Consider the following 22,307-nt stretch of genomic DNA (forward strand, 5'->3'; position numbering starts at 1 on the left):
ACAGAATGATGATTGCTTATGGCTGGGGGATGCAGGTGAGAGAAGACTGCTAATAAGTATGAAGTTTCTTTTAGATGGAATGAGAATGCTCTAAAATTGGACTGTGGTGATGGTTGTACAACCCTGTGAATATACTAAATAACAGTGAATCATATACTTTGATTAATGAATTTATTTACTCATTTTTACTGAAGTATAGTTCATCTCTCCCCAATTCAACTGCCCTTGACAATGTCTTCTCTGTCTCTGTGTCTTGGATGCCTGGCAGGGAAACACACAACAGGTGTTCAGTTAACTGCTGAATAAATGAATGCATAAATGCTAATGTGAAGTTGTATTTTTTTTAAGTTGTGTGATTACCCCTCCACTATGCCAGGTGGTAGAAGGAGGAGGGAAGGAGTTACTGGAAAATGGTTTATAGAAGAAAGACAGAAGACAAAGAAATCAGAGACTGTTACCTGTGTGTATTCTCACGTGATTTTTATAATTGGTTGCACTGGCAAATGCCCGCCCACATCCTGGTTCTGTGCAGTAATAAGGTCTTTCTCCTGTGTGTGTCCTAATATGCACTTTTCTGATATTTGATGTTGTAAAAGACCGACCACAGCCTTCAAAGGGACATTTAAAGGGCCTTTCTCCTGCAATTACAAAAAGAAGTAAGTTAAATGGTATAAAAATACACAGAAAAGCGAAATGTCTTATCCTTCAATTCTGCCTACGAGCATGCTCAAGACTCTAGGTTTCCTGTACTGGGCTTCAGGGTTTTTTTTTTCTTTTTTCCCCCTGGTAAGTAGCATCTTCTACTCCAAATTTAAATTTCTGTAGGGAGGGCAGCCAGGGTGGCTCAGCGGATTAGCACCTGCCTGCAGCCTGGGACGTGGTCCTGGAGTTCCGGGATCGAGGCCCATGTCAGGCTCCCTGCATGGAGCCTGCTTCTTCTCCCTCTGCCTGTGTCTCTGCCTCTCTCTCTCTCTCTGTGTGTCATGAATGAATGAATGAATGAATGAATGAATGAATGAAGAAATAAATTTCTGTAGGGAAAGTTGAATATTGTTCAAAACTCATCACTGACTGCATGACTTTCCAAGATGGAGTCATTCAGGTGGGCATATTAAAAAATGATCTGAGAAAAGCAGAGAAAAAAATCATAAAGAAATACAAAAGAAAAAGTCAAGAATTACATTTGAACAAAAAAAATAAAAAAATTGATAAACTGGAAAAAAATTATATTTGCACAACCCTAGAATCCCCACAAAAGCTTATCTCCTAACTTTATTTATTCTGTAATACCTTGAAAAAACTTTTGTTTTTTAAAAAATCTGGCATCTAGCACATAACTGTGCTAGATCCTTTTCAGGGATCTAGCACATACTTGCTGAATATATTACTATTCTCATAATCTAAGCTTAGGAAAAAGTCTGTTCTGCCAGTTATATTCTTTTTCTTCATACTTGCTTTACACAAACTCAGAACCCAAAGGGCCTTTAGCTTTTAACTGTCAGGCAGAAAATGTAGCCTTTGGTTTTGATTCCCATATGTACTTTTCAGACTGAGGTCAAATTAAGCAAGCAACTTTTGTGGTTAAAAAAAAAAAAAATCTCTGGACGTGTGTAAATAAATAGATATAAAAGTTTGTTATTTTTCTTTTGGTTAAGTAAAATTATGCTCTGCTTGCTGGTAAAAACCATTCCAAAATATTTCTTCCCTCAAGTATGAAATCATTTATAAAGAAGCAGGAACTGGGATGCCTGGGTGGCTCAGTAGTCCAGCGTATGCCTTCAGCTCAGGGTATGAACCCAGGTCCTGGGATGGATTCCTGCATTGCCCTCCCCATTGGGGAGCCTGCTTCACCCTCTGCCTGTGTGTCTCTGCCTCTCTCTCCCGCTGTGTCTCTCATGAATAAATTAAAAAGACTCCTAACTCTGGGAAATGAACTAGGGGTGGTGGAAGGGGAGGAGGGCAGGAGGTGGGGGTGAATGGATGACGGGCACTAAGGGGGGCACTTGATGGGATGAGCACTGGGTGTTATTCTGTATGTTGGCAAATTGAACACCAATAAAAAATAAATTTATTATAAAAAATGAATAAAAAAAAAAGCAGGAACCTCTGATCCTTTCTTTAGAGAAAGTTTTTTTTTCAATGTGTTAACCTAAGGAAAACAGTTTGTCTTAGCTAAGTCCCTTCTCCTCTCTGAATCCTGATGCCCTTAACGTTTTCCCAGCTCTAACATGCTGTGATAAGGAATCCAGCATTCTAACAATCCCCATGGTGTCATACAGACTACCCTAGCTCTGAAATCACTTGTGTTTGTAATAAACACTCCTGAAGCCCCCTTACTCAATCCAACATTTTTACCAATGAAAATATTCATGATTTAATAATTGATGCATGAATATGTGGTTTGCTAAATGAATAAAACAAAGAAATTCCAATTCCAATGTTTTGACCAAATATTAATGGAACCAGATTATGTTTTTATGTAACTTTTATGTAACAGATTGGCATTATATAGCAAATCCAAATAGAATTTGCAGGAATTTAGAAACATTTGCCCCTGGGAACAATGGATAAAAATAAGTACGTGGATGAAATAGAAGCAGAGATTAAGGCTTTGTTCCTAAGCATTGTAAAGCAAAGCCTATGTGGGATCATATTTGAACTAAAAGCTAAACTTTGATGGACAAGTCCTCAGTGGAAATTTGCTAAACTATTTCAGAATACTTAGAAGTATCTGGGGATTGGGGCACCTGGGTGGGTGGTTCAGTCAGTTAAGTGTCGGCCTTCAGATCAGGTCATTATCCTGGAGTCCCAGGATGGAGCTCTGCATGGACCTCCACATCGGACTCCCCGCTCAGTGGGGAGTCTGCTTCTCCCTCTGAATCTCTCCCTTCTCATGCTCCTCTCTCTCTCAAATAAATAAAATCTTAAAAAAAAAAAAAGTATCTGGGGATAAAGTTATACTATGTTTAAAACACTAGTAGGGGGGCAGCCCAGGTGGCTCCGCGGTTTAGCGCCACCTTCAGTAGGGCGTGATCCTGTAGACCCAGGATGGGAGTCCCACATCAGGCTCCCTGCATGAAGCCTGCTTCTTCCTCTGCCTGTGTCTTTGCCCCGCGCCCCCCCACCCCGTCTCTCATGAATAAATAAATATAATCTTTATTTATTTATTCATGAGAGACGCACACAGAGAGAGAGAGGCAGAGACACAGGCAGAGGGAGAAGCAGGCTCCATGCAGGGAGCCCGATGTGGGACTCGATCCCGGGACTCCAGGATTACACTCTGGGCTGAAGGCAGGCACTAAACCGCTGAGCCACCCAGGGATCCCCAAAATCTTTAAAAAAAAAATAAAAATAAAACATTTGTAGGGGATCCCTGGGTGGCTCAGGGGTTTAGTGCCTGCCTTCGGCTCAGGGTGTGATCCTGGAGTCCTGGGATCAGATCCCATATCGGGCTCCCTGCATGGAGCCTGCTTCTTCCTCTGCCTGTGTCTCTGCCTCTCTCTGTGTGTCTCTCATGAATAAATAAAATCTTTAAATAAAATAAATAAATAAAACATTTGTAGTAAAATTTCAAACTAAATTATTAAGCTATAGATAAGCTTAGTCAACAGGTTATTACAGCATCTTTTATCAACAGTTTCTGAAATTCTTCCAACTCTCATCCAAAGCAAATAATTACCTTTATAATTGGTATTCTGATTCTACAAATAATCAAGTACAAGAAAGGGAGTGGAGGTGAGATAAAAACAAAGTACCCTTTAGGAAAATAAGAGAAGAAAATCTAAAGGGGATGAGAGAAGATTGTGAAGAAGAAGCCTTTCTGTGGGGCTCTTAGGAGTACATTTTCTTTAGTAGCAGCTAATATAGAAGAAGAAATGCTTAACTGAGAAGGAACTGAATAACACCTACAAGCTGAGAGGGCTGGTAATCTATGACTATTGTTCATCTTTCTGGGACATGGACCCCTTTGAAAATCCTTTTTTATTCTTTTTTAAGATTTTAATTATTTATTTTGAGAGAGAGAGAGAGAGAGAGGAGAGCATGAGCAGGAGGAGGGGCAGAGGGAGAGAGAGAATCTCAAGCAGACTCCATGCTGACCATGGAGCTTGACTTGGGGCTCTATCCCATAACCCTGAGCTGAAATCAAGAGTCAGATACTTGGGGATCCCTGGGTGGCTCAGCGGTTTAGCGCCTGCCTTTGGCACAGGGTGCGATCCTGGAGGCCCAGGATCGAGTCCCGTGTCAGGCTCCCGGCATGGAGCCTGCTTCTCCCTCTGCCTGTGTCTCTACCTCTCTCTCTCTCTATGTCTATCGTGAATAGATAAATAAAATCTTTAAAAAAAAAAAAAAGAGTCAGATACTTAACCAACTAAGCCACCCAGGTGCTCCGCCACTCCTTTGAGAATCTAACCAGATTATGGGCCCTCATTCTGGAAAGGAGTATACACATGCACAAATGGTAAGGTGCACGGAATTTTAAGAGTTTAAGAGAAACCCTTGAAGCTAACTCTGAAAATTCCAGAGACTCCTTCCCCAAGTCCTTTCCCTGCAGATTAAGAATTCCTAAATTCAGGGTGTCTGGGTGACTCAGAGTTAAGTTGCTGACTTCGGTTTCGGTCATGATCTCAGGGTCCTGGGATCAAGCTCCACATGGGGCTCTGCACTCATGGCTTATATCAAGGAGTCTGTCCCTTGCCCTCTCCCTCTGCCACTTCCCCCACCTCCCTCCTCATGAGCACACACGCATGCTGATAAATAAAATTAAAAAACAAAACAAAACAAAATTCCTGGCTTTCAATCCATCCTGGCCTAGATATGGTATTTGTTCACACTAGTACCTGTATGAGTTCTGATATGTTTCTGTAGATCTCCTGAAGTTTTGAAAGACTTAGTACAATTATCTTCTGAACATCGGTATGGCTTTTCTCCTGTATGAGTTCTGACATGACTTTTTAGTCCATAACCTTTAAGAAAAATTTAAAAGGAATTTAATGACATGAGACCCCTCTAAGCATGCACTGTTTAGTAGTTTAAACTACTGAAAAATACAGTAAACACCATGGATATAATACTAGGCAAACACAACAAAACAACTATTAATAATGTACAAGAGCATGACAGCTAAGGACTGTCATGTTGGAAATTCAATAGTTCATCTCTGTCTAGAAGAGGTTATATGTGTTTCCTTTTTTAAAGTGCCCCAATCTTACTAGATGTTCACAACTCATACTCCAAAAGCCTGAAGTAGAATTGAGACATTAAATGAGGAATAGGGTGAAAGTCAGGAGGCCTCGTACCAGTCCTGGCCCTGCTGGATATAACCCAGGAAAGCCCCAAGCCCTGCAAAGTGCCAGTTGCTCATGGTTCCCCCAGGTCTATCCTAACATTAAATTCTGTGTCAGCTTCTAATGCTCAGCTTTTACTTTTCTGCTAAAAGAAAGTAGAATGTGGAGTGAAACACCAAACATAGTAGGCAGAAATAGGCCTGAGGAGAAAAATGGAAAGAGAGAGAGAGAGAGAACAGAGAGAGAGAACAGAGCAAGCAGGACAAGAGAAAGTTAAGGGAGAGACTGAAAAACTGGTCATTGTGCATCCACTAATTCAGACCAAGGCAAGGGGTAGTTCCTGTCCCTGGCCAGTCTCTGCTTGCTCCCTAAATGGAACCATGAAATAAAGAAAAGTCATATCTTTACCTGTTGCAAATGCTTTCCCACAGCCTAGATGCTCACACTGATAGGGCCGGTCTCCCGTGTGTGATCTCTCATGGACCTGTCATTAAAATGCAGGCATGATTCTATTTCCTGTAGGCATTCCTCATGTAGATGGTCTCAAGAGAGACCTATTTTTTACCCTCTGCTGAATTACAGTTGACCTCTGAACAACCTCTCATGCAGTCAAAAACCAGAGTATAACTTCCTTAATCATTTCTCACAACCACTCTGTGAGGGAGGTGCTTTTATCATAAGGAAAATGAGACACTAAGACACCAAGTAACATGTCAAGGTTACATACCAGTAAGTAATGGGGGTGGGCTCTAGGGCTGCCACTCCAAATATGCTAAATGCCCACCTCCTGACCCTCTGTAAGTTATTCAGTATAAGTGTTAGCTACTGTGCCGTGGAATGTTGTGTTTAGCTGCAATCAAAATACTTGGCCTGTATATTTGAAAGAAAGGGCAAATTAACACCAACTTCTGCTAGATTTCACCAGATCACTATTAACAGAATGATTACACACACATCTCTCATAAAACTTTATAAATTTCACATCTGACAAAAAAAATATATCCAAATATATAGAGTACCTACCATCTTCCAGGAAGTATGGCAGACATTAGGAAGACAGAGATGAAGAACACATGGTCCAAGCTCTTAAAGAATTGACAGTTTCTAAAATCTGCATAGGGTTTTGCGTGGCCCATGTATAAGTGTGTGGGTCTATATCTTGATAAGTGAGGAAAAATAATGGCACTGGCATTATTTTGGCATTTAATGTCCTAGGTATTGTCATAACTAAATACAGCATTTCCTTTATATATACCTTAAGATGATGAGCTGTTGTATATAATTTTCCACATCCATCATATTCACATCGAAATGCCTTTTCTCCACTCTGCTGGGACTTAGCAGTTACTCTTGTTGCATGTCCTTGTAAGACAATCTAGATGAAACAAAAAGTTATTTAAATTATTCATACAGAAATAAAGTAGATGAAATTACTGTTTTCAGAAATCACCATTATCATAAAAAAGATAAAACCGTTAATATGGGTTTCCAGACTCAGGTTATCATTTTACAAAGATTCTGTCATGTTGAGCCAATTAGGTTATTTCTGTTCCATAGCTGAAGTCAAAAGGAGATCCACAAGGGGGCATAGCTAGAGCTCCCAGATATCTATTCTCATTCTAGAAAAATCAACCCAAGTAGCAATGTCATTGCCATTATATGCAAGTATTTCATGACATGCTTAAGGGATGGATACGGATATATATATATATATATATATATATATATATCCATGACATCTCTTCTAAAAACAATGTAAAGAACATTTTCTTTGTCAAAAGCATTTCAAAGCAATGAAAAAGAAAGGTTTATGTCCTTGGGGTCACCTGTGGGATACAGTATGACCCATATGATCCTAGTCTGTACTCATATTCAGTAGAATAATTTTTCTGGGACTCAACACCATAAGACTTCAAACAACTGTCCTGATTTTGGAAGCTTTTAAAGATGATCACCTATTTTAGAAATTAAGATACCATAAAAATAGAAAAATGACTTTCTACTCTGTGGGCCCTGGGATGAACAGAGCTGCAGGTTAGGGTGACTTGTTTGGAAGTGAAATTCGAGGCTGAAAATGAGAAGTGAGGTGAGCAGTCCAGACAGAAGGAAGAGTATGATGAAAAGTATGGGAGTGTGCCTGGGAGAACTGGAAACTTAATGTAAGAGTATTATGTCAATACGACAAGAGTGAATAACATTAAGAAGAAAGAGAAGCTGAGGACAACATTTGGGAAGAGCTTTAGATGCCATTCTGAAGAGTAAACCTAGACAACGAAAGCAAAGCGAGGCATTAACCTTTTTCTTTAAGTTTATTTATTTATTTAAGTAATTTCTACACCCAATGTGGGTCTTGAACTCACAACTCAGAGATCAAGAGTCACATGATCTTCCAAGCGCCCCAACATTTTTAAAGGGACTGACCAAGATCAGCTCTGTATTTTATTTTTTTAAAGATTTTATTTTTTTATTCATGAGAAACACAGAAAGAGAGAGGCAGAGACATAGGCAAAAGGAGAAGCAGGCTCCATGCAGGGAGCCTGATGTGGGACTCGATCCCAGGACTCTAGGATCACACTCTGAGCAGAAGGCAGATGCTCAACCGCTGAGCCAACCAGGCATCCGGAGCTCTTTATTTTAGAAAGAGAACTCTGGGAGCACCTGGTGGCTCAGTGGTTGAGCGTCTGTCTTCAACTCAGGTCCTGGTCCTGGGATCGAGTCCCACAATCAGCTCCCCATAGGGAGCCTACTTCTCCCTCTGCCTATGTCTCTGCCTCTCTCTGTGTGTCTGTCATGAATAAATAAAATCTTAAAAAAAAAAAAAAGAGAGAGAGGGAGAGAACTCTGGTAATGGTGTGAAACAGTGAAAGAAAAAAGAGGCAAGGACACTAAAAGAAGTCTGTGTAATATTGAATATGGAGGGAAGAAGTGGTAAAACCTAGCCTGGGCCAATGACCATGGAATAGAAAGCAGTAGATTATTCTGCAGATATTTTAAGGATGAGGATGGACAGAATCCAAATTTTAAAAGCTAAATGAAGAGGCTAAAGCTATAACAGGTATCTCAGGGCTGTATCAGTTATTTCAGTATAGGACATACTAGTCTTTGTCAAAAGAAAAACCTGATATACTATCACAAAGGAAATGTCTCAAGGGCAAAAGTGAAGCTAATCAGTGAAATACCAATCAGCTTCTAAAACCATCTACAGAAAATGACTTCATTACTATTTTGCTTAATGTATGTTCTGGGAATTAAGGGAGAACCTTAGCTCTGCCATAAATTCACTGCGTGACCTTGTGCAAGTCAGTGGGCTTGTTTGCTTGTCAGTATAAAGAACATATTATATTAAATCAGTGATGATTTTTTCTTCTTACAGTTTTTAAGGAGTTAAATTCTTTTCCCAGATGAAATCTTACACAGCATTCTACTGTGCAAAACAGATAAAAGCATTCCTGCTTCTGCTGGCTCAGGCAGGTGTGGGTGGCTCAGAGCTCTGCTAGTCCCCAAGGGAACTCAAAGAAACCCTAGGACCACCTGCCCCAAAAAATCAGCGTTTGAAAACCATCATACAAGATGATAATGCTAAGTCCCTTCTAGCTTTAACATTCTAGGGTTCTGAGGAGGTGCAAATCCCACTGGTAAATAAGGGCTAAGCCTAAGATTAAATCCCAAAGTTACTTCAATAATAAAGAGGTTAACACCATTTACTGAGGAGGTGCACTTATACGATGCTTTGTGGTAGGTGCTTTGCAAGTGCTGTTATTGGTTCTCCATGACTATCCAATGAATTGAACATTTCCTATGATTTGTAAATAAGAAAAATAAGGCTCAGGGTAGTTAAGTAATATAGTTTGCCCAAGGTCAAAGGCTGGGAAGTAGGACTTGAAGCAGATGAGCTCTACAGCTCATGCTATTAACCCACCAGACTTCAGGGTGCAGCAGCTCAGCAGTAACTAACTGGCAAAGCTTCTGTAGTTGCAGAGTGAAAGACCTGGCAGAGTTGAGGGAAACTGGAGATTTTACTGCCTAGTTCAGTACTTAAAATTCCATTTGCTGTAAAAGTCTGATGCACACGACAGATAGAACTTTTGTTATCTGACATGTGTAAACTTGTACATTAGGATGTAAATAATTTATACTCTTGGGGACAGATAAAATGAAAGCAACTTTAGGCATTTTTATTTTTTTATTTTTTTGAGGAATTCTTAAAAGTATGTTCTCTTTCCTTCCTTTTTTTTTTTTTAATTTTTTTATTTATTTACGATAGTCATACAGAGAGAGAGAGAGAGGCAGAGACACAGGCAGAGGGAGAAGCAGGCTCCATGCACCAGGAGCCCGACGTGGGACTCGATCCCGGGTCTCCAGGATCGCGCCCTGGGCCAGAGGCAGGCGCCAAACCGCTGCGCCACCCAGGGATCCCTCTTTCCTTCCTTTTTTAAAAAGATTTTATTTGAGAATTCCTGGGTGGCTCAGTGGTTTGGCACCTGCCTTTGGCCCAGGGCATGATCCTGGAGTCCCGGGATCAAGTCCCACATTGGGCTCCCTGCATGGAGCCTGCTTCTCCCCTGCCTGTGTCTCTGTCTCTCTCTCTCCTCTGTCTTTCATGAATGAATGAATGAATGAATGAATGAATGAATAAAATAAAATAAAATATTTTATTTGAGAGAGAGAGAGACACACACGCAGACTCCCCGCTAAGCAGGGAACCCTCCCAGGGCCTTGGGATCATGACCTGAGCTGAAGGCAGATGCTTAACCAACTGAGCCACCTAGGTGCCCCAAAAGTATGTTCTCTTTCAAGAAAGGAATTAATCAAAGAAGTCTGGCAACAGAGTGACCTTTAAGGAACCATGGGACACATCAGAATTGCCAGGATATTTAAAAAACAAACAAAGGGGCACCTGGCTGGCTCATAGAGCATGGGACTCTTGATCTCTCAGGATCATGAGTTTGAGTCTCACATTGGGCAGGGGCCTACTTAAACAAATAAACAAACAAACAAAAAAACCAAATGAACAAAAAACCTCCACCGATATTCTAACAATAATTATTACTGGGTAGTGGTCCTTCACTTTTTATTTTTACCTGTCTATACCATTTGGATTTTTTTAAAGTGTACAATTAGAGAAGTTTTTTTAATCTAATTTTTTTACATGAGTATAACTGATGCACAATGTTATATTAGTTTTAGGTATATAGCATGGTGAGTCAACATCTCTGTGTGTTATGCTACCCTCGCCATAGTGTAGCCTCCACCTGTCACTCTGTGATACTATTACAATACCACTGACTATATTCCCTGTGCTGTGTGTCTTTTATTCCCTCAATGAATTTATTCCATAATTGGAAGCTTATATCTCCCCCTCCCCTTCACCTATCTTATCCATCCCCCTATGCCCTTTCTCCTCTGACAATCATGTTTGTTCTCTGCATTTATAAATCTGATTCTGTTTTTTTATTAATTTATTTGTTTTGTTTTTTAGATTCCACATATAAGTGAAACCATATGGTGTCTTTCTCTGACTTATTTGACTTGTCATATCCCCCTACCTCAGGTCTATTCAAGTTGTCACAAATGGCAAGATCTCATTTTCTTATGGCTACAAAATATTCCATTATATATTATATATATATATATATATATATAATATATATATATACCACAATTTATTTATTCATCTATCAATAGACACTTGGGCTGCTTTCATATCTTGGTTATTGTAATAATGCTGTAATAAAAATAGGAGTGCATCTATCTTTTCGAATTAGTATTTTCAGGCCTTCTTCTTATTTTAATCCAAATATTTGTTTTTCTGGTGTTGAGTTGTGTAAGCTTTTTAAGTATTTTGGATATTAACCCCTTATTAGATATATCATTTGCAAATATCTTCTCCCATTCAGTATGTTGTTTTGCTTCATTGATGGTTTTCTTTGCTGTGCAAAAGCTTTTTATATTAATGTAGTCCCAACAATTTATTTTTGCTTTTGTTTCCCTTGCCTTAGGAGACATGTCTACAAAAAATGTTATTGTAGCAATGTCAGAGAAATTACTGCCTTTGTTCCTCTATGAGTTTTATGGCTTTAGGTCTCACATTTAGCTCTTTAATCCATTTTGAGTTTATTTCTGTATACAGTGTAAGGAAGTGGTACAGCCACAGCAGTCAAATGAGCAAAGAAATAAAAGGCATCCATATTAGAAGTTGGGCAGCCCAGGTGGCTCAGTGGTTTAGCACCACCTTCGGCCCAGGGCCTGATCCTGGAGACCTGGGATCGAGTCGCACGTCACGCTCCCTGCATGGAGCCTGCTTCTCCCTCTGCCTGTCTCTCTCTGTGTCTCTCATGAATAAATAAATAAAATCTTTACAAAAAAAATTATTAGAAGAAGTCTATTACTACTTGCAGATGACATGATACTATACATAAAAAACCCTAAATATTCCACCAAAAAACTACCAGAGTAAGTGAATTCAATAAAGTAGCAGGGTACAAAATTAATACACAGAAATTTATTGTGTTTCTATACACTAGTAATGAGATAGCAGAAAGAGAAATAAGAAAACAGGTACGTTATAATTGTACCAAAAATAATAAAATACCAAGGAATAAACTTAACCAAGGAGGTGAAAGACCTATGCTCTGAAAATTATAAAACACTGATGAAAGAAACTGAAGAGAAGACAAATGGATTTTCTAAAAGTAAACATGACTATCTTTTTTAAAAAAGTATGCAGTAGCTATCTATATAGTAAGACAATTGGTCATTTGGGGCCTTTTCATTGTTTCTTTGAATTAAAAAAAAAAAAACTAAAAATATTTTTTGAAAAAATCATGGGTTTGATCTCAGACTTACTGATCAAATCCCTGGAAATTGACCTTAGTTATAGGTTTTTGTTTTAAGATTTACTCATTTATTTGAGAGAAAGAGAGAAAGTGCGAACAGGGGGAGGGACTGAGGGAGAGAGAATAGTGAAACAGACTCCCCACTGAGTGTAGAGCCCAAAGAAGGGCTAGATCCCATGACCCTGAGATCATGAGCTGAGCCAAAACCAAGACTTGTAAGCTTAATTGACTGAGTCACGGAGGTGCCCTAGTCATGGGTTATTTTTCAAAAAGCTCTGTAGCTCAATCTCATGTTTGTCCCTGATTAATAACCACTGATCAAATACCTTTTTTTTTTTAATACCTTTGTTTTAAAGATGAAGAGGCTTAGAAAAGCAATGTTTGTTTGCTCAAGACCACATAGCTAGATAAAAATATAGAAAATACACATGAGGGCATCCCCAGTGGCCCAGTGGTTTAGTGCTGCCTTCAGCCCGGGGTATGATCCTGGAGACCCAGGATCAAGTCCCACATCGGACTCCCTGCATGGAGCCTGCTTCTCCCTCTGCCTGTGTCTCTGCCTCTCTCTCTCTGTGTGTCTGTCATGAATAAATAAATAAAATCTTAAAAAAAAAAAAAAGAAAAAGAAAATACACATGAAATACTATCCACATTCAAACTGCCTATATATACAGACAAGTTTGAGGGTAATCATCCAACTCATGTTCTGGAAGAATCTGCCTCACCAACCATAGACCCTGATAAGATGGCATATATAAGGGTGGCCAGTAATCTATGCCTTATGTGGCTCAGTTTAAAAATCAAGCAAAGTCCACAAACTTTCCTTCTCTGGAATTTGACCCAAGAAATAAAGGAAAATCTTGAGTTGGCTGTGGGTGGTAAGCCTTAGAAAGCATAGCTGTGATGAGCTATATGCAAATTCAATGAAGACAAAGAGGAAGCTGTCTGCAGAGAGGAGAGCGGAGAAGCACAAAAGAGGGGAGGAGGAAGAAAAAGGAGTGAGATTAACCTCCAGTCCTGATTTCTTGCAATTCTGGTTCCTGTGAGGCCTGGCTGTCCAGCAGTTTCTGTTCTTGGCTTCTTATAAACTCTGCTGCATCCTTACAATATATCTCTTTTTTCCTAAGCTGGTTTGACTGGCTTTCTGTGTTTTCCAACTATTAGAGTTCTTTTTTTTCTTTTTTTTTTAAGATTTTATGTATTTATTTATGAGAGACAGAGAGAGGCAGAGACACAGGTAGAGGGAGAAGTAGGCTCCTTGCTGGGAGCCTGATGGGGGACTTGATCCCAGGACTCCGGAACACAATCTGAGCCAAAGGCAGACACTCAACCACTGAGCCACCCAGGGCCACCCCCCCACCCCCCCCCCCCCCCCCCCGCCTATTAAGAGTTCTGAATAAAAGTACCAAGCAAAGAACTCTGATCTCCAATGTAAATAAAATTAGTTTCAAATGAAGTTAAAACGAACTAATGGCAACCATGGAAAAAAGTATTCTAAGAGAACATTTACAGCATGAATAATGTTGTATAATACTTACATAGTTACAAATTATGTTCTTTGTATTACCTAAAATATAAATCAAGTGAAAATCTAATTTGGTTTTCATAACCTCACGATATGGGTAAGGCAAGATTACTGTTATTCTCATTGAGCAGATAAGAAATCTCAGATCCAGAGACATCAAGTAATTTGCTCAGTCACACAGCTACTACATGGCAGAGTAGAGATTCTATATGTGGATTTTTTATTATGCATTTGTGCTACTTTAACACCATGCTGTTTTCTACTTAAATAAGAATAGTATAGCATGAGAGCAACGACAGCAGTCAGAGTCTCCTGCAAATACACACTCCATCCACCTTACAGTTCTCACAAATGAACACATAGGCAAGATCAGGGTTTTCAAATTCGGCACTACTGATATGTTGAACAGGATAATTCTTTGTTGTGGGGGCTGCTCTGTGCCTTGCAGGGTATCTACAAGTAATAGTCTCCCAATTGTGACAACCAAAACTGTCTCCCCATGAGCACAGCTGCTTTAGATACCCTAGGTCTTTCTTGTGTTATGAAATTTAGTTTCTTTTTGTTTGTTTGTTTTGTTTATTTTTTTAATTTATTTTTTTATTATTTTTTTAAATTTAGTTTCTTATAAGAGATCAACTCAACATAGCACAATTAGTATGTTCATGTTGTAGATGAAAGAAAAGTTCTAAACTATATGCATCAAATGAAAAAAAAATCTAGAGGTTTGAAACAAGACCATTAACAAAAAATTAATACATTAGCTAAAGATCTATTTTAAAGTTCAGCCAGGCACAGAGTTACAACTTCTTAAGCATTCTGGCAGAAGAGGAGTATCAAGAGACAAGCCAACTGGATACAGATGCTGCTTATTTACAGTGGTTCCTTTGGGATATTTTGGCCTTTAGTATTATGTACTACTAGGCTCTCAACCTCAACTATGGTACTAAATTGTATGAAAGGATGGAGGATTCATGAACTTCTGGTCCAGCACTAATGAAGAGAAATAAGAGTCACAAGGGCAAGCCATGTATATAATTAAGAATGTTCTAGGGTCCGGCAACCCTGGTGGCTTACCAGTTTAGCGCTGCCTTTGGCCCAGGGCGTGATCCTGGAGACCCAGGACCAAGTCCCACATCAGGCTCCCTGCATGGAGACTGCTTCTCTCTCTGCCTGTCTCTCTGCCTCCTTCTCTCTCTCTCTCTCTCTCTCTCTCTCTCTCTCTCTCTCTCTCCTTCTCTCTGTGTGTGTCTCTCATGAATAAATAAATAAAATCTTAAAAAAAAATGTTCTAGGGTCACTTGCATGGCTCAGTTGGTTAAGCATCCTACTCTCAATCTCAGCTCAGGTCTTGATCTCAGAATTGTGAGTTCAAGCCCTGCACTGGGCTCCACACTGGGCCTGGAGTGTACTTGAAAAAAATGTTCTAGTAGCCACATTATAAAGTAAAAAGAAACAGGTGAAATTAATTTTAGTAATTCTTTTATTTAACCTAATATATCCCCCCCAAATATTTTTTAAGATTTATTTTATTCACGAGAGACAGAGAGAGAGGCAAGAGACATAGGCAGAAGGAAAAGCAGGCTCCCCACAGGGACCCCAATGTGGGACTCGATCCTGTGAATCTGGGATCATGCCCTGAGCCAGAGGCAGAGGCTCAACTGCTGAGCCCCCAAGCATCCCAATATATTCAAAATATTATCATTTCAACATGTAATCTATAGGAGAAATTATTGAGATATCTTACATTCTTTTTTTCATACTAAGTCTTCAAAAACCTATATGTATTTTATGCTCACTTCACATCCCAATTCTGAGTGGCCACATTTCAAGTGCTCAATAGCCACATGTGGCTACCATATAGGATAGTGGAGATCTAGCCTATAAAAGAGAGGTACAAAAGGCAAAGGAGAAAAAGCTACAGTTACAATAAAAATCCTATTCAACTTCCTTCTGTTTCTTTGTCTATTGGCACCAACATCAAATGGTTATACATCTGCAGTAATAGGGCTTTTTATGACATTTTGCTTTAGCAGTACTAAATTCCTAGTTATGTTTCTGGGCTTAGAAATTAATTATTGATTTTAATATACAGACTTGTATGATAATAGTATATTATAACATTATACAGCCCAGTGCTAAATTCACTCATTTTTTGTTAAGATCCATTCCATATTAGTTTATTTCAAGTGTAGCCACAACTGTTTCTTTTAAAAATATTCCGTTATAAAAAAAAATAAAATAAAATATTCCGTTATTTAAAAACTTAATTGTTAGTCACTAATAAGAGACAGACTCCAAGGCACTGACCTACATCTCTTGAATACATTTATACTACATTTGCATTTTAGTAGAGCTTGACTAGGTGGATTTGACATACTGCGGTACAAAGAAATATTTCTCATTTTATGAATTCACAGACTTGAAAATTTTGCCAAGAATCACATAGTTTCAAAGGTGATGGGCTTGGTGAATTGCAAACTATGTTTATACTACTGCCACTTCGTGATACCACTTCAGAGAGTAAACAGAAATACCAGCTATTCAACAATGTTCAGAAGTATCAAATTTCTACCAATGATTTCAGTGATTCCTGTTATTTTATCATTTACTATTATTACAAATGTAAAATCTTGATAACCCCTAATACTATTACTCCGTGTTATTAAGTGGTGATGCTAATGCTCAAGTTAAAATTGTGGCCCTGAAGCAATAATTTTAGAATAGGAGTGAGGTATGATAAAAACTCTGAAAGAATGAGAACAACTGCTACGAGGGAGCAATCAGCAAACTATCAGAGATAACTGCTGAGAAAATAAAGAGCAGCATTAAAGCAAGAATATGTTACAATGATTATATAACTCCTAAACACACACCCTCTATACAAACACGTAATTCAAAACAGAATCTTGAATTATGCAAGTTTCGGATTTTTGATTTGTATATCCACCAGAAAGCATCTGCGACTACTTTGCACTTACTATAAAACTTTTTAGAGGCACTGCTGCTTTGGGTTGTTGTTTGGGTAATGGATGGCCAATGACCAGACCCAGAGTGAGCATCTGGATCAAGGACAGCTAGCCTGTGGCCATGTGCAGCCCAGGAAGCATTGTGGTACAAAAAGCATAGACAACTTTGCCCAGTAGGAACAATGATGATTAGCCGGCTGGACCTTCTCTACAGAAGTTGAAAAGGAAAGTATGTAGGGAATCACATGGAAGCAGAAGAAACAAATAGACATAAAGAGGAAAGTAGCGAGGGTGAGTTTATAATAATAGTATAAGTAATAGTGGGGCCCCAGAGAAAGGATCCACAGACTGCCATGGGTGGAGGCAGTCAGAAGATCATCTAGTCTCCAAAAATGCCTAGGATTCCAGAACACAAACTTCATTTGGATTTCTTGGATATTTTTATTTCTCTAACGCCACTTTGCATCTATAATGAATCCTGAGGCCAGAGGTAGTTCGAGAAAGCTACTGCCTAATATGTATACTCTTTCTCTGAAGAGATTTTCCTACAGAGGTAGTATTGCTGCTTTCATTCATTGAAGGGCCTTGAAATGTTAAGAGAAGGGATTCTTATGTAAAAAAGTAGCTTTACATACCTGCATTTTTTTCTCTTGCTCATTTTCTATCATTCCAGTACCTGTTACACTTTCACTTCCATCAATGGATACCTACAGGAATAAAATAAAGCTTAAAAAAGTTTTACATTTTGACATTTGTTTAGGTGTTAAGTACACAGGGATTCATTATCATTTATTTTTGTGTTTGTTTGAAATTTTCTACTATAAAAAGTGAGGAATAGAAATCTTTTAAAATTATATGAAAGAGGGCAGCCCCCGTGGCAGCGGTTTAGCGCCGCCTGCAGCCTGGGGCATGGTCCTGGAGACCTGGGATCGAGTCCCGCATCAGGTTCCCTGCATGGAGCCTGCTTATGTCTCTCTCTGTCTGTGTCTCTGCCTCTCTCTCTCTCTCTCTCTGTGTGTGTCTCTATGAATAAATAAATAAAATCTTTTAAAAAATTATATGAAAGATATATGTTCAGTACAGGGGAAAAACCCAGCCCTTTTGATATAAAACTTAATTGAGACTTTCCTTCACTTTTTCTCTAATCTCTAATTTCTGCTTCTTAATTTGTAAGCTGATCCATCTATACTTTATTATTTCTTTGATGGCACTCATCCTTGGATATATCTTCTTATGACTTATCTGCCACCATTTCTCCTCTATGAGCTCTTTTCCATTCCTGTTATCTTTATTCAATTATCTGCCACCATTTCTCCTCTATGAGCTCTTTTCCATTCCTGTTATCTTTATTCAAATGGTTCTTTTTACACTTCACTCCTTTTAAGATAAATACTGATCTCCTTAAGGCTGTCTGATTTTGACTTTGAATTGCTAGTTTCTTATTGGATAAAGTATACTTTCCTGTTTTACCTTAATGAAAAATAAGCTGTATCAGGGACATTCTTGAAATTGTAAAATGCTGTACCTTTGCTGCATACTGTTCCAAAGCACTGATGGTATCAGGGTCAATCGTGGCATCCCCAGTGTGCAGACCTGCCACTGTCCCATCAGCCTGAATTGCCAAGATGGTATCAGACTGTGGGACTTGTACTGCATGGTGGATGTATGCTGTGGTGCCGTCTTCCAGCTGAACTGCCTGTAATGCGCTCTGGTCATAACTATCTGGGGGAGTGGAAGAGAATGGCATTAAATTAAAGGTAGTCTGATAGAGTTACTTATTTAAAGGAAGAAGGGAATGAACTTTTACTGAATAGTTCTGTGAGCACTGGTCTATGTGCCTTACACTGTGTGATTTCATTGAATCCTCATAGCGATTCTGTGAGGTGGGTGTATTTACCACCCTCCTCCTACAAAACAGAAATTAAGGTTTGGGGAAATAAACTCACTTTCCTTAGGAACCAGGAGATTTAGAAAACTAACAATTAACAGTCAAAATCAGTATGTAGAGGAACCAGGATCTACACTCATGTCAGTATGACTCCCAAATTCATGGGCTTTTTCCCTTCTATATGTACAGCATTGTGAAATAATAAATCTAGACAATTACAATGAACCTGTGATTAAGTTCCACTGTTAAAGAGACAAATTCAGAGTTTACTTTTTCCCAACTTTACTTACAAATTTACATATTCTAAATTTTAAAAAATTTCCCCCTTTGGTTGCACAACTTACATCTTTCTAAAACATGTTATGTCATTCTATAAAATATTCTATAAGGTATAGTAGCTAACATTTATTGAGCCTTTACTCTGTGACAAACATTGTGCTTTACATACATATGTTTGCACATTTTGTCCTCACAACTACCCAATGAGGTAGATATTTATTATGATACTCATTTTATAGAGGATGAAACTGAAGGAGGTTAAATAATTTGAACGAGGTCACATAGCTAAAAGATAGCAGACCTAGATTTGAACCCAGATAGCCTGGCTGCAGAGATATGCATGCTCATTATTCCTATGCATTCCACCTCAAACCCATGGTCCTCCTTACTCATAGTTAATAAGCATTAACATTTTTGGCATATTTGCTTCAAATAAATTTAAAATTTTTATTTCATATTAAAGGATAACACAATAGGCAAAGGTTCTTGCTTAAAAAATTATATGTAAGAGGAAAAGAAATCAACAATTTGACTTTTAAATGTTTAATTTCATGTTCAAAAAGTAGCCTCTATTTGAAGTCTACCAGGGACCAGGTGTTTGCTATTCCAACCTGTTACCGGACAGCTCAAATTATCAGAAAGTTTTTCTTTAGCCTCTACCCAAATGTGCCAATTTATATTTCAGAGAACAAGCACAAATCCCCTTTTACATGACAGCATTTCAGCAAATATAGGCAGGTCTCATTTTCCCTACACCCCACTTCTCCCTTATTCCTATTTCCAAAGTTATTTTACCTTTAGAGGTATGATGAATAAATGCCGTAGTTCCATCTTCTAGCTGCACTGCTTGGCCATCCTCTAAACGCAAACTGTCCCCTGCTCAAGAGCAATGCTTACATTTAGATCTCATGTTTTCTAATGTTCTGATAACTCAGCAATAAGAGTCAATAAACCACTAAGCACATTTTAAAAACCTACACGTGCTTTTGAGCCCTTGAACATTAAAGTATATTCAGTAAAGCTGCTCTAAGTAAGTGCTGAGTAAAAACATATTAGAATACTTGTTTTAGGAATGCATACGTGGAAATAAGGAGAGCTGAAAGAACGGAAAAAAAAGAAAATGAGAGACATGCAGGAGTTAGCTCAAGTGATAGAAATATTCACGTAAAACTGTTGTCCATTTATCGCTAGAGTGTAGTCCAGTAACTTCTTTTCCATTATCTTTGAGACAAAGTCTCAATGAAGTCTAAACAGTCTATTTAGATTCTCTGACACCTACTGATCTTCCCTTTCAAAAGGAGGTCTAGAGACCTGAACTAACTCTACACAGTAAGAGGTAGCTGGAGGCAGCAAATACTGAAGTTGGAGAATCAGCAGGGTCAGTTAGTATAAATACTTACTACTTTTAGGTATGGGTACATGCTGAACATAGGCAGCAGAACCATCCTCCAACTGAATGACCTGGCCGTCTATGAGTTTTCCATCTGGAACAAAAGATTTAAGCCAAAAAATTAGCACAAGCAAAAATTTTAAACTTTATACAATTTCAAAATGGTATCAACTATAAAAACATACACTACTTAAGATCATGTTCATCTTGATTCTTCCCTCAATGTTCTGAGGCAATTCAAAAACACATCCAGTGATCCTATAGAAAGCAGAAAATCCTCCCTCAGCCATTCTTCCTCCCCTCCAATTTTTAATTAAATAAGTTCAAGAGGAAGAGTGGCTCATCACAGCAAGCTATGTGAGCTGAATCTATTCATCTGTCAGAGCCTCTTAGGAATGGTGACCCTGACTATAGGGAAGCTGAAACTGAGAAGAGTGACAGATATGGCAGTGTATATGAGGCCAGCTGTCATTGTCATTCCTAGGTGCTAGAAGTCCCTTGACTATATATACATGTGCTCAGTAGGTTCCCATAAAAACAAGGAGTTTGAGAACTGAGGAAAGTAAACACTGATTCACAATGTTATATAAGCAACACCAAACGTCTATACTTTGATGCATGTCTTGCAAAAACATTAAATCATAACTTGGAAGTAAAAAAAGCAAGAAGGGTCTTCCTAGAAAGAGGTTGGGGACAGTCCCCCCTAATTTTTGATACCCCAGAGCATATTCCAAATATCCCAAAGGGTGTCCCCAAATATTGAAACAAATTTAAGTTAACCTGAAACTATTTAAAATTACCATATGCAATACAGCATCTTTAGGATGGGTTGGGAAGGGATGTAGTTGCTAGGTGCTCCAACTCTGAGGTTATGAATTTCTGGTGTTAACCAAAGGGCTGTATATGTGGCACATACCTTTAGAATTGTGTTGTATATAAGCGGTAGAACCATCTGCAAGTGTTACTGCTTGCAAGCTTACACCTTCCATATTTTCTAAATTGTCACCATCTATTATAAAAAAATAGTTATTTTCTTTAGGTAACTATCATATGTATGTGCTGTTTAAAATTTTTAAATGAAAATTAGGCATAAGGCAGATTGCTTAAGACTCAAATGGGAATTCTGGCATTTACAAAACATATTTCCCTGCCCCACTGCACCCAGTGTCCACAGCAAGGTAACCCACATGGTCCCTTCAAACAAAACCACTCACCTGCCACTGTTACTGCCTCTGTCAGGCACAGGGTAACATGTTGAGCCTCCATTCCTCCTCCAGGAAACTCTGTCATTCCCTGAGAATCTCGATTTATTTGGGCTAACAACATTTTCAACCTTAAAGAAAAGTATAGGCACTTGAGAACAAAGGACAATGCATATAAAATAAAAGCTAAAAAGAATATTTATGAACCACAAAATCTGCTACAGAAATAAACAGTGTATGAAATAAGCTGAAAGTTCATTTAATACGCAGGGTAAGAGTATTAACCCAAAGTCCAAAGCACACTTTTCATAATTCACCAGTAAACTCTTAAGCACACTGACAACTCTCGCTCATTGGTTTTGTCCCACGTCTAAAGTTTCCATAATTAGAGTTCTCTGGGATTAACAAAGATTCCACAATCCTGTTGATTCAATCTTCAGATCGCTATCCTGAATTAGGCTGCTTCTCATTCGCCATTACTGCCCTGACTCAAGCCACTACCACCTCTTGCCCACATGACCGCAACAGTATCCTAACTGGTCTCCTTGCTTCCACTGGGACCTCTCCACAGTCTCCTCTCAACACAGTAGAGTTCCCTCTAGAAAGGAAAGTTAGATCGTGTCCCTTTTCTGCTCAAAACCTTCTGATAACTTATCAGCGTAAAGCCAAAATTCTTACCCTGACCTATGAGGCTGATGATCCTGACCCTCACTTCCTACTATTCTCCATCTCATTCATTTCATTTCAGCCATATTGGTGTCCCTCCTTTTGCTCAAACACACTGGGTAATGTTGCCGCAGGACCTTTACATCTAATGTTCCTTCTGCCTGAAACATGCTTTGCAGTATCTTCATTGTTATTCCCATTTTCTTCAAGTTGTTGTTTAATGGTACCCCAATGAGACCTTCCTTGTTCACCTCATTTCAAACTGCACCT

The 22,307-nt window shown here is 38.8% G+C and overlaps 1 protein-coding gene across 2 annotated transcripts in view; it reads right to left on the bottom strand.

Moving 5' to 3' along the window:
• Window positions 1-22,307, bottom strand: part of ZNF143 (zinc finger protein 143) — a 59,686-nt gene that overhangs the window by 20,827 nt on the left and 16,552 nt on the right. The window contains exons 2-11 of one of the 2 annotated variants that reach the window (XM_055318028.1): window positions 21,384-21,502; window positions 21,086-21,178; window positions 20,180-20,263; window positions 19,575-19,655; window positions 18,138-18,334; window positions 17,248-17,319; window positions 6,541-6,660; window positions 5,694-5,769; window positions 4,839-4,964; window positions 459-638 (exon numbers count right to left, since the gene is read on the bottom strand). In XM_055318028.1, coding sequence (XP_055174003.1) covers window positions 459-638; window positions 4,839-4,964; window positions 5,694-5,769; window positions 6,541-6,660; window positions 17,248-17,319; window positions 18,138-18,334; window positions 19,575-19,655; window positions 20,180-20,263; window positions 21,086-21,178; window positions 21,384-21,495 — 1,141 coding nt within the window. In that variant the 5' untranslated portion in view covers window positions 21,496-21,502. Of the gene's footprint in view, window positions 1-458; window positions 639-4,838; window positions 4,965-5,693; window positions 5,770-6,540; window positions 6,661-17,247; window positions 17,320-18,137; window positions 18,335-19,574; window positions 19,659-20,179; window positions 20,264-21,085; window positions 21,179-21,383; window positions 21,503-22,307 lie in introns of both variants that reach the window. The other variant, XM_055318027.1, reaches the window with a different exon arrangement.

Source organism: Nyctereutes procyonoides, unplaced genomic scaffold, assembly GCF_905146905.1.
Source record: "Nyctereutes procyonoides isolate TBG_1078 unplaced genomic scaffold, NYPRO_anot_genome, whole genome shotgun sequence".
Classification (NCBI taxonomy): domain Eukaryota; kingdom Metazoa; phylum Chordata; class Mammalia; order Carnivora; family Canidae; genus Nyctereutes; species Nyctereutes procyonoides.